Source organism: Typha latifolia, chromosome 6, assembly GCF_019914945.1.
Source record: "Typha latifolia isolate L0001 chromosome 6, TyphaL0001v2, whole genome shotgun sequence".
Lineage (NCBI taxonomy): Eukaryota > Viridiplantae > Streptophyta > Magnoliopsida > Poales > Typhaceae > Typha > Typha latifolia.
The window spans coordinates 4,889,807-4,903,170 of NC_133091.1; the positions used below are offsets into that span (position 1 = coordinate 4,889,807).

A 13,364-nucleotide genomic window follows, 5' to 3' on the forward strand; every position below is an offset into this window, starting at 1 on the left:
CCTTGTTAAATTATGTTGTCTTAGCTTGTTTGTGTGTTTTCTCAACCGCTCACCATCAAGAGGTTGAATTGGTCGGGTGACAAGGTTTGACAAATGACTTTCAAGGTTGTGTAGCATACGCAAGTGGACTGCTTCGGTTGAGTCTCCTTCCAACAACCAACAATGGCTAGGTTGACTGATTGATGGCGCCCTTATTTGCACCGATTTTACTGTCGTATTATCTCACTACCATCTACTTCAGGACTCCGCGACCCCTCAACCACCTTCCCCAGGGCTAGCTCAATAGTTAAGTTATTGAGGCGGCGGCTTAGCTAAGGACCCACTTAAAAAGAGCCTTCTATTTCTAAATACATATTTATTATTATTATTATTATTATTATATATATATATATATATTAAAAGGGCATTATATTGTTTATAGATACATTTTCATATAATAAATCACTTCGCCTCTATTTTTGTAATAAAAATGTAATTTTAATATGTGTTTAATTTTTATAATTTACTATTACTTGTTTTAGGAAGGGTTCTATTTAGAATTTTTGCCTTGGGCCACTATAAATGTTAAGCTATCCTTGCCTTCCCAACCATCTCCGCCCTTGCCCAAAGCCTTATAGTGTCCCCCCTCCCACTTTTTTCATCAATCCCATCTCGACCTCTTCTTTTAACTTGTCGGTTATCATCCTATGCATGTTGGACCCCATCTAGTCATGGCCATCTTCTTTGGCGACCCTCCCTTCCCCCTTATCTCCATTGGTTGACCGGCTATAGGTGGTTGTTGACTTTACCTTTCTCCTTGTCATTTCTTGGAAGAGAGTGAGAGAGGAAGGTGATGATCCCTTGCAAGTTGGGCTAACCCAGGCCCCTTGTGGACTAGCCTAAGCCCAACTGGGCTAGGCAATGTTGGTTAAGCTTTTATGTGTTGAGTTCTCATCATAGGCTTTGGCTCGGGTGGGTTAGGCTATGGACTAGGCTTTGGCTCGTAGACAAGTGCAAAGCTCGAAATGGGCCTAGTTTAGAGTGGAGCTTCTTGATCTCTAGAGAAAAATTAGCGATTTTGGATAAGCTGACTATTTCCTTTGCTAATAATAGATGTAAATATGTGGTAATAAACTTTTATACTATTGCTCGCCGTATGTGCCCTCTTATTGCTCCCCATATTTAAACTTTCCTGTGGAAGATGGTCCATATCAGGTTGTCTACCAATACCGTACCAGCCTGCCTACCAGTAAGATATGGAAATTGTATTTCCTTTAAGAAAGGAAGGAAGAATGCAAACAGATCACTGAATTATACTTTCCAACAACTAAAAATATTAAAGAAACCAATACATTTATGAGTACTTAAAACATCCAAACTCTAGCTAAATTTCACGTACAATTAAGACAAGTACTGATTACTTGATAAATAGACATAGCATTTTTTAGGATTTGCCATATACAGATCAACAGTAGTTGAAACTTATTAAAAAAAATAGTAGTAGCTGGTTCAGGAGAAGGCCTTCATTTCACTTTGGAATGTTTGCATGTGCTCCTTCTCAACGCACTGCGTCATTATCCGTGCACCCTTTTTCGGAGACGGCGGTGCTCCGATGATAGCCACCGCCATGAAATCATAGTACGCAAACGGCACGACATTGACCGGCGGCCCCCAACCATAATCAACCTCAAGGAAACCCAACCTAGTCCAGTCCGAGACAAATAACGAGTTGTACGTAAACGATAGCTCATACGGATCCTCCTTAAAATCTCCCACAGCCCACTTAGCAAATTCTCCAGGCAATTTAGCTTTAGCATCTCGGATTATCTTCACAACGTTGATGAGATCTATGGCAGCAACCTTGCCACTTGTAGCGGTGACTGTCACTGGGTAGAAGCAGTTTCCATAGTAGCCACCTTCTGAGGGCTTCACTTGGTGCAACAGTTGGCGAGTGTTGGCAAAGAAGCAAACATGGACTTCCTCGTTTGGATCCAAGTTGATTGCCCTGGTACGAGCTTGCCAGGCCTTGGCAATGGAGACATCAAAGGTTGAGCACCTCTGTCCCATGGACTCGAAGTACTGCGCCTTGATGTCGTTAATGTGGTCCGGCGATATGTCTTGAGTGTAGTACTGAAGCTTGAAGGCGTAGAACGTCGGCGGTGGGCCGAGCGGCAACTTCGGAGGGTTAGGGATGAGCTCCCGGGACCAGACCGGGGTGACCACGGGCTTCGCCAAGCCACGTGTAAGCTCGCCGATGGCGTTGATGAATTGGGCCGCGCCGAGCCCATCGGCGATAGTGTGGACCGAGATGAGGCCCACGACAAATCCGCCACATGTGAACTCTGTTACCTGATGATGACGATGATGATGGATCAAAACAGTGCCAGAAATTAAGATCCGAAGTAAGCACCACTAGTCCACCTAACCATTTTTTATAATTTCTAACTAACTAAGTAGCGTTCTTCCAAATCTCTTAATGTTTCCCAACAGAACATCAACAAAGAAGTTAAACAAGTTAATTAATTCGATGTTCGAAGTCAGATGAGGGATTTAAATTTGGTCAACCAGAATGAAATAAAGATTAATAAAGAGAATGCGTTGTTGTTATTTTATTGGTCATATTATGACTCTTAAAAATATTAGGTAGGTGTGTCTCCTAAGTGAAAGTTTGGTCAAATTACAATTTATTCTTCAATTTACATATATTGACTTTAAATAAGCCCTTAACCCACTTGTAGGTCCAGATAAAATTATAATTACTAGAATTTTTTTATCAAAGAAAAAAACATCGTACAAATGGCCAAACCACTTGCACCATTATTTATGCTAATATTTTTTTTATCATAAGCAAGTTGTTAAATGACTAAATTACTCTTACCATCAATAAATCAGACTATACATCTATAATGGTAATTAAATTTTTCTGCATCCCATTAATACTTAAGTAATTATTGTAATTTGGTCTAAACTACAACAAGAGAGTTAAATGCGTAACTTTAGCATACATGAAGATATATAAGTTGAAATACCTAATATGGTTATGAATGGTATATTTATATAATAATAATCATAATCATAATCATAATCATAATCATAATATTCATAGATTTCTAAAAAACCATCTATATAATCATAATATTTACATCTTATAGCAAGAGTAATATGAGATCAAAGAATATAAATCTTCACACTCATCCAATATCCATTGTTGGATGTTTGACTTCATGCATATTTTCTGACACCGTGATATGATTAAGATGTCAATATTCCGTAACTATTCTCCATTCTGGTACTAAATGATTGCCACTATATGATAGTGGCGATCCATATGTTAGAGATCTACCTCCATACTATGGTACAAATATACATGCGCATGGTCAGTTGCCACTTCCTCCACTTACCGGTGAGTTGCACACAGATGGTCTCTTCTCACTACGACTACTTCTACAACATAAGTAATGTAATCATTATGCCTCCAACCAAACCCAACAAATCTAGTCAAATCTTATGTCATAAATAAGTTAAAAAGGATAACACCATCACACCAAACCTTGAGTTCGACCTTCCTTGGTGTAATCTTTAATTTAAAGTGGACGTACGTCAAACTATATAAAAGTAAATATAAAAGATAAAAATCATCATTCACTAGCCCCTTAAATTTTTAGAATAGTTGATCAGTTCCAGAACTTTCTTTGTTGAAATCATACCAGGCCTATTAAATATCTTTTATGTACCCAAAAATATTTAGAATATGAAACATAAATAACTACTGTTCTCTTTCTCTTGACAGCTTAATCTCTTCGGAGTACAGTAACTTAATAACTATATATATATATATATGAAAGATGGCTAGTTTTCACGGTATCATTTGGGATCACAGGAAAACTATATGCATGCATGTGAAATTATATACCTGCATCATCACAGGTAAATTAATGGGCTCAATCTCCTGGGATGGCTCAGGGAGGAGCTCATCCTGAGAGATAAGAAGAGGGTGATCAAGGTACTTCACGTCCTCCAGGCTACAATCCGCAGTTGCCTCGACGAACCACGCGCCCTCGCCGGTGCACGCGACGCGAACGTCGCCGTGCTCGGAGTCGACGAACCGCCCGGCGAAAGGATAGTACTGGACAAGTGCCCTGGACAAAGCCTCCTTGATCACCTTCGCCGGCTCTTGGCCGCGTTTGAACACGTGGAGCGACCGGACGAGATGCCGCAGGCCGGCGACGCGGTCGATGATGGATAGGTAGAGAGTCTCCACCGGCGTCGGCTCGCTAGGGCTGACGAGGCAGCCGGATTTTCTTGTCACTGAGAAGGCCATGGTTAGCTAATACTGCACGTTAAAGTTAGTTTGGGGCTATGCAATGTATGTGTGAGCTCAAAGGCTTGTAAGATCTTATATATTTATAGAAGAAGCCAACGAGTGTTAGGGTGTTTTTTTTTTTGGAGAGAGATTGAATTCTTTATTTGGTAGTAGGTAACCCGTGAGCTGGAAGAGTTATAGAAATAAAGATAAGCATCACTATTCCCAGTGGCGTATCATGGTAATTTTAATGGGGGCCCAAAATCATTTAAAATATTTTTTAAAATACTAAACAACAGCAAAATCTATCAACATAAGCAAAGTTATACATATACTCATATGTTCAATTAATAATAAAACAATATTTATTTCTCTAATTTCTTTCTGAAAATTATAACCATCTCTACTCCTTGAAAGCCATTGAAACGGTCAAGATTCAATTTAAAAAAAAAATGTTACATTACTGTCTGATTGTTAGGTGATTTAAAAATATTCATTAAAAACTATTTTCTCACTGTGTGACTAAGTTACTATCTAATGCATGAAACAAAACTTTGGCAGTAATACTGATAAAAATTAAAACCAAATTTTATGTATTTTAATTTTTTTACTTATATATATATATATATATATATATATAATATTAGTGAGCAGATTAAAGTAATCATAATAAAGAGGAAATGTAATAATTATACTTTAATTAATTAGTTATTGCTGCTGCGTGCATTGATGCAATGATGGATTTAGCAACATTTTTTCTATTCCTTCCTTTTAGCTTAAAATACTTTTATCATATAAGATTAAAAATTCTTTAATCTAAAAAAAAAAAGAATCTATTCTCTACTACCAGTTCTCATTTGTTTATAATTAAAAATATTAATATAGATTTGAGTTGGATCCGACTCTGGAGAAATGCCAGTGTGTCATTGTTACCAAAATTAAACTTGAATAATGGTGGGACCCAGGTAGACTTGCGGTCCACCGGCCATTGGAAAAAATTGTATAGAATTTATGTGGTGGGGTCCAGGTATGGGTGTCAATTTTGCACCAATCCCGTCTCCCCCAGTGGCTGATCTCTTGGTCAAATGGATCTCAACATACTTGTAGGTTGGCTTTTGCTTTTGTATTATCATGTGGGCACGTAACATCTGTACATATGCCACATAAAAACTAAAGACACATGTACTCGTCTTATTTGTTGGTTTTCTTTTTCTCTTTATCTTTTTATCTTTTCAAAAGAAATATAATATATATATATATATAATATACTTATACATAAGCTATTTTTGGTTTCTAATAATAAATGTAGTACCGCCATAATTGAAAGCTTTGAATGCAATTGTGTAGAAAATAGTGAATAAAAAGTAATTCTTACATTGTAAACTACTCTATCAGTCCACTCAACAAGAAGATGGCAGAGTAGGTAACAACACTACTTCAAAGCAATTTCGCATCTAGATTTCAAGAACCCTTATAAGAAACTAGTCAGAATAATGGTTGAGTCTTATCCATCAATAATGGAGGTTGTAGGGTTACTTTTTATTGGATTTATCATATAAAGATGATTTGAACTTATTATGACTCATTTCTTGAATATATATCTTATATATTGAAGAGAGGTATCTTTTCATCTAGCTTACCGATTAAGAGCTCATTACTGGACAAAAAATAGAGACAAAGTCAATAATATTTGTCTGCTAGCTATAATGTCTTTTCTAACATTGTTGATATATAGAATGTTCTATGCCATAGATAAAATCTCAAAGACGAGAAGATATTATAAATTTATACAGATAAGAGTGTCATATATGCGAAGATACATATAGTTGTCATTAATTGCTTAAAACATTTATTCTTTCAACATCGAAGCATATGCCATATATCAAAGTTAAAAAGGAAAACTCGAGACTAATTATTGGCGTGTATATTTATTTATCTTTGAGACTCATAATTATTAAAGTTATAATATATATTAGTAGCCTATTATTAGCAACCACTTCTCTCGAATCAAATAAAAATACTTGATAAACTGATTACCTAGTATAATATTAGACCTCAGAGTTCAAATTACACTTATACGAAGTAAATGACTGCACACTCTATTATCTTTCATATGTTTAAATATAGCATACAAAAATTATACACATAAAAACATAATATATATTAGTAGTTGAATTAGTATAGAGAATTGGTGATAATGGTATTTATATTGAAAATACCATTGATAATTAGGTGCTGTTTAATTTAGGGGGGTAAAATAGTAATTTTAAAGTATTATTAAATTAATTTTTAAAAGCTTTATGAAATAAAGGATGAATTAGTATATATATAAAAAAAGTAAATTATTGTTGAGTTACCATATGAGAATAAAAAGATCTCTTTTAAAAGAAGATTATTTCAGGGCTAATAGTTCTAGAATTCGTGGGTGTCGGCGAAGGACTTTCAAGGCATCAAATCGAAATTATATTTTGTCGTAAAATATAATACTTTACGAACGTGACTCCGCGAAGCACAATCAAGTTGGTGACGATTAGGATGGATGAAAAGCAATACAACCTACCTATGCATACAATCAAGAAGCGTTAGTCTTAACTAACTTGTACGGGCAGAAAGGGAATTAACGACCCTCTGGCCTCAGCATGCCGTCCGTCGCCTGTCCTAATTTTCTTTCTCAGATATTAAGAAAAAAGAATTTTGATCAGAAGAACGTGTTTTTGAAACAAACTTAGTAGAAGCATAATTTCTTAAAAATAAGTAAATAATTAGCAATTATATAGTTTTATAAATTAAACACTAAGCAATGAGAAGAGTGTTAGATTATAAAATATAAAATAAAATAAAATAATCTATTCTAGGAAATAAATAAGTTTGGAAGTAATCTAATTAGGTTGTAACACTTTTGTGCTTACACCCAGTCTTGCTTGGGGTTGTAAAGATGAAGCAAAGGCTTGCCTCTCATTGACCCAGTAATTAACCTCAATGGATTTAACCTTCCTATCAACTCAAATGGGGTAATTAACACTAGGGCGTCCTTTTTGGATCCGCCACTTGTCGTCGCTAGGTTGGCGGAACGGCTCTGTGATGTTTAGGTGGAACTTGCAAGTTGGAAGGAAAGTGATCACAATAGTTACCTACTTTGATCAAGCAAGTCTCCGTTGAATAAGGGAATTGTCACTTTCAACCATGCACTAGAGAGCGACAGTGGCCACTCGTCTTGTTCTTATCCATGGTTAGATAGCTTTTTAAAGCTTTTACTTTCATTTCTATGGAGAAATGGAGCTCATGTTGACTGCTGAGCTACCATATATAATATGGGGAAAAGGTGAGATGTAGGTATTAATATCCCTTTCATGCTATACAGAGAGCCAAACACGTACTAAATATCTTGTGATTGGGTTTAATGGTAGAAGATGGCGGATTCAACGTTATTATATTCTGCCACTTTTGGAGAAGAAAACTAGAAAGACATATACTTCAGATTCTTTGCAAATTTTCAAATTTTTTTGGAGAGGTAGTCATTGCAAATCTCCAATATATTGACAAGCCACTATGCAATATAATTGACACGATTCGACTATGTGGGTTAAATCAGCCGAGTCAGTTGACTTAAGTCGAATCAAATTAAGTTAGTTAATTAATTTTATTTTATTACTTCAAATTTTAAATAATTTAGATAATCTGCATGTGGACCCGATCCGCTAGGACTTTACTTCTATAAATAGGAGCGGTTATGTGTTGATTATTATCATTGCATGAATATGAGTTTAGCCAAATTATTCTTATCATTTTTATTTTTTATAATGAGTTTAGCCAAATTATTCTTATTATTTTTAACCTTTATTATAGCCGTTAGATCGCCCTAATTTTTATAGGAGTTGATTTTCACAATAGAACCCTTTCAAGCATCCAAACCCTAGCCACTATCTTCAACCACGAGCCAACAAACTTTACGGCCATCCGTCGCCCTCTGACGACCACCGCGACATAGGATAATTACTATTTTGCCCTCTTTTAACATTTTTCTATTATTTTATTTATAAGTTTTTATCCCTACGTACGTTCACGTAAAATTAGAATCATTGGAACCTTAACTCATAGGGCTACCACTATAAAAATATTATAATTTTCTTACATCCAAATTAATCCAAATTTAGTTCGCCAGAGACATATAACTACAAATATCACATAGTCGTCATTTAATTATGGAATAGGAATAAGCTTATTTTAGAATAAGTCTCATTATTCTAGTATGGTAACTAAATAATAACTTACATTATTCTGATAGAGTAATTCACCATTCTCTTCGTCTTATTCCATACAACTATTAAAAAATAACTTAATAATAACTCACAAGATAACACTTATGTATACATCCCTTCATCTATAATTAATTTTCTCTCTCTCTCTTCACTATCTTTTCTCTTAAATACCAGTCATCTCAGCTATAGTTAGGGATGCTAAAAAAGCCCATGAACCCGAAGCCCGTCCATGTCCAACCTAATAAAATCATGTCATAGCCTATCCCAAGCCTGCTTTTGACTCGGTCTAACCCAACCCAAAAGTATATTGGACTATCTTGGGATCAAGCCGTGTCCAAGCTCGGTCGAGCCCGAGCCCGTAGTGCCTAGTCTGTCCATAAGGTCCATAGATAATGGCCCATCTTTTGAGCTATGTTCATCCGCAATTAGTTTGACCCAAGTAGATTTCGCAACCGCTATTGTTATTTATATTCTTTAAATTTCAAATATATGTTTTTATTATTGTGCTCATGAAAGAGCATTAGCAACAATCACAAAATTTGATTGTCACTAACTTGGTCGAGATTGGAAACAATTATGGAAGTGAGAACATTTAGAAATTTTTGAATCATATAAAATATTATTTCTAGACTTTTAGAAAGTATTCTACCATATAAAAATATTCTTTCCAAACATTTAGATTCAATTAGATATAGTATGTTAGTCTGCTCATAATTGGTCCGCTTAATAACATGCGCATGGATTGGACTGTGTCAGAATACTTGAACCAGACCTAAGCTCGGACCTGGCCCAATACTAGTCTAGGAATGGACTGGGCCAGACCTTGTCCAAGCCTAAGTTTGATTTTATTTTTTCTAGATTAAACACAACCTGATCCATGATCACCCCTAACTGCAGTTTATATTTTCTCTCTCATCTTCTTTTCTTTATTTTTTTTTAGTGCATATTTTACATAAAGTGCGAGCTTATGACTTTACATTATCCCGCAGTGTATATTTATATCCTTTAATGGATTGTTATTTTACATATAGTGCGGGCTTATAATCCCACATTTTCTCATAGTGTCGGCTTATAATCCCACATTATCTCATAGTGCCTATTTATATTCTCTAGTGTATAATTAATTTACATAGAGTGTAAGCTTATAATCCTCGTAATGCTTCTTTATATCCTTTAGTGCGCAGTTATTTTATATAGAGTGCAGGCTTATAACCCCACATTATTCCGCAGTGCTTCTTTATATTCTTTATTGTATAATTATTTTACATAAAGTATGGGCTTATAAACCCCGCATTACTCTGCATTGTCTCTTTATATCGTCTAGTTCATAGTTACTTTTCATAGAGTATGGGCTTATAATCCCATATAGTGCGGGCTTATAGCTCTGCATTATCCCATAGTGCCTCTTTATATTATATAGTGTATAGTTATTTTATATAGAATGCGGGTTTTATAACCCCACATTATCCCTAGTGCCTTTTTATATCCTCTAGTACATAGTTATTTTATATAGAGTGCGAGTTTATAACTTCGCATTATTTAACATGCATCTTTATATCCTCTAGTGCATAGTTATTTTACATAAAGTGCGGGTTTATAACCCCACATTACTCTACATTATCTTATAGTAAAAGATAATTATAATAAAAAATAATATTTTTTAGAATAATATTATTTACTAGTAGTACTACTTTAACATATACTCGATAATACTTTTGTTATTTGGTTTAAAACATTATCAATTTCTAATACAATTTCATTATTCTTCAATACTTTAATATCAACTTTATGTCACATCAAATATAATTATTACCCTTATACTAGGATTAAACTAAATATTAGATAGCTTAAACTAGTATTATCTCTCTTATTTCACAAGTGAACACATGCATAAAGTTTCCACGAAGCTAAATTATTAGATGATGGCTTAATCACCATCTTATAGAATTCGAAACTTAACAAGCCAGCCTTCTCAAGTCACAATGCACCCTGCTCAATTTGTTTTGGCTAGGATATTATTGTAATATCCTGAAAAAAAATTTGGCATGCACATGACTTGCACATGCACCCCTTTTCTCTCACCCCTCTCTATTTTCTTATGCTTTCTCTTTCCTTTTCCATCAATTTCTTTTTCTTTCCTTCTCCCTGCTCGCAGCCCATTTTCCCATTTTTCTTCCCGCCTCACCGTGGATCGAAGCACCGAAGCTCCCCCATTCATCAGGTAAGTTTAATTTAAAATATACTAATTAATTTGTGTTTCTTCGTCTTCTCCCCCTTCTCTCAGTTTCACCAAAAATTCAGCCAGCCAGCAAACCTATGCCTCGCCGCACTATTTCGAGAAGCTTGCCCATACTGCTCTCTCCCTCTAGGTACCCTTAATAGATACCCTGAACTCTTAAGGGAGGCTAACCTCGTAGCCTCCAGTCGTTGTTGGAGGGCATTTTTTGACCGTCTCCGTCGGCTTCGCTACATGATAGGTGGGTTAGCTTCCTCTTCACAATGAGTTTCCATTAGATGCTTGCATTTAGACCCTCATGGTCGGAGTTCACCTCCCCAACTAGGATAAGGGATGATAAAATATATTATATTATTGTATAGTAGAGCCCATGCATGATGTCCTAGTTTGTGGATCCTAGACAATCAAGCACGCCATTCCTCAGGCTTAGATGTATACACTTACGAGAGTCAAACCCTTTATGATATTTATGTCAAAAATCACTATGTCATTAACTCCCATTGGCTAGCTGGCGACCTTTGGCTAATTTGGGATGACTCTGGGTGCATCAAGGTCTTGGAAGCCTCACGGAGTTACATCTTTGCGCTGGTCCAAGGTCCCTCGTCGAAGTTCAATTGGATCCTTGGCGGCACCTACAGTAACCCCTACCATGAGGAAGACTCCGAGCTTTAGAATGCCATCAAACGCTTCGCTCAAGGTCCCCTCCCCCGTGCTTGTATTGGGGATTTTAACAACATCTCTAGTCCTGAGAAGAAACTCGGTGATGCAATAGCAAACTTTGCTCGGATCAATGGCTTTAGCTCCAAAATCTCTATTGTGTGACTCATGGACTTGGGATACTCTTATACACTTGGTCCAATAGGAGGGATGAGCACAGATTAGTCCAGGTGCATCTTGACCAGGCTCTAGCTTCGCCTTCATGGAGTTGTCTATATCTCTCTACTCGCATTATTCATCTACCGGCTATCTCTTCCAACCACAACCCTCTTCTATTGGACTCCACCCCTACTAGCAGGAAGGAAACTAGGAGCTTCAGGGTGGAAAACTGGTGGTTCAGTATAGAAGGCTACCGCGATCATTGCAAGACCTCATGGTGCAATGCGTATTCTCCTTGCAGACCCCTCTCTACCACCATATCCTCCCTTACAAGGGCGGTCAAGGAATGGGCTCAGTCGAATGCAAGTTCCTTACCCAAGAGCATCAGCAAGTTAGAAAAGGAGCTCACTCAGCTCCAAGGTAGTCCTAACCTTGGCATTGATTGGCTCAAGGAGAAGAGCATTAGAAGCCAGTTGGAGGATCTATATCTCAAGCTTGAAGTCTACTAGAGGCAAAGATTAAGAGCTGACTAGCTTAAAGCAGGTGATCGCAACAGCAAATTCTTACATTCTTTTGTGTCCACGAGGAAAAGAAGGAACTCTATCCACTCACTCAAAATGGACTCTGGTATTTGTACTCACCATTCGGAAGGGATCAAGGAGGCCTTCCAAAAAACTTTTCACTTTGGTTAACCCTTCTATTTTCAATACCTATTCTTATTTGTCAAAATTGATCACCTATGTGCCAAGCAGTGTTGCAGAAAAGTTGAATGAAGCTCCCATAGATGACGAGATTGAAGAGGTGCTCAAAAGCTTAGGCCCAGATAAGGTCTCGAGTCTAGACGGCTATATGCTCGCTTCTTCCAATCTCTTTGAGCGGAGCTGAAGGAAGGGATCTGCAAAGAAGTCAAAAGGTTTTTCTCGAGTGGAGCTATGGACCCAACACTCAACAAAACCCATATTATCCTTATCTCGAAGAAGGATGATCCCTCCACCACCGGTGATTACAGGCCCATCAGTCTCTGCAACATCATATACAAGGTTATAACAAAGCTTCTAGCCTTGAGAATGAAACCCTTGCTTGAGGACCTGATCTCCAAGGAGCAAAATGCGTTTGTGCCGGGGAGACAAATATTAGACTACCATGTCATCGCTCAAGAGATCCTCGCCATATCAAATCGTCCAAAAGCAATGTTGGAAGCTTCATTTTTAAGGCAAACTTTTCAAAAGCATTCGATAGGATGGAGTGGTCCTTTGTGCAAGGTTGTCTAAAGCTATACTGCTTCCCTGAACCTTCTCTAGCTATACAATGAGTTGTATCTCCTCTTTCCCTCGGTTGTTTGATCAATGGCATAGCTAGTGGAAAGATTACCCCTACAAAGGGCCTAAGGCAAGGATGTCGCATACCACCTTATCTCTTCATCCTTGGGTCCAACATCCTTTCTCTTGTTGACAAGGGAGGCCAGATTGGGCAAGTTTCGCTGTACCTGTCCCGCCAAGGGTGCCCCAACAATCACTCATTTGATGTTCGCGGATGACCTTATTCCATTTTGCAGAGCCTCAAACAAGGATGTCATCATGCTCAAGGAGACTATCAACCTCTACTGCAAAGTCTCAAGCCAAGTAATTAATATGGAAAAGTCGTCTATTATTTTTAGTAGATTCACCAGCCTTGAGCAGCGACTGTGTCTACTCTCTAGATTAAGAGTTTAAAAGTGGGTGATAAATATCTAGGCTGCCCTCTTCTCCTTCCCAAATCAAAGTTAGAAGCT

The 13,364-nt window shown here is 37.0% G+C and overlaps 1 protein-coding gene across 1 annotated transcript; it reads right to left on the bottom strand.

Moving 5' to 3' along the window:
* Nucleotides 1-1,313: 1,313 nt before the first annotated feature.
* Nucleotides 1,314-4,500, bottom strand: LOC140790321 (acyl transferase 5-like). The gene is made up of 2 exons (XM_073140347.1): nucleotides 3,893-4,500; nucleotides 1,314-2,328 (listed from the first exon to the last, which is right to left on the bottom strand). Exons 1-2 carry the CDS (start codon nucleotides 4,298-4,300, stop codon nucleotides 1,489-1,491), a joined length of 1,248 nt encoding a protein of 415 aa, XP_072996448.1. The 5' UTR covers nucleotides 4,301-4,500; the 3' UTR covers nucleotides 1,314-1,488.
* Nucleotides 4,501-13,364: the final 8,864 nt, after the last annotated feature.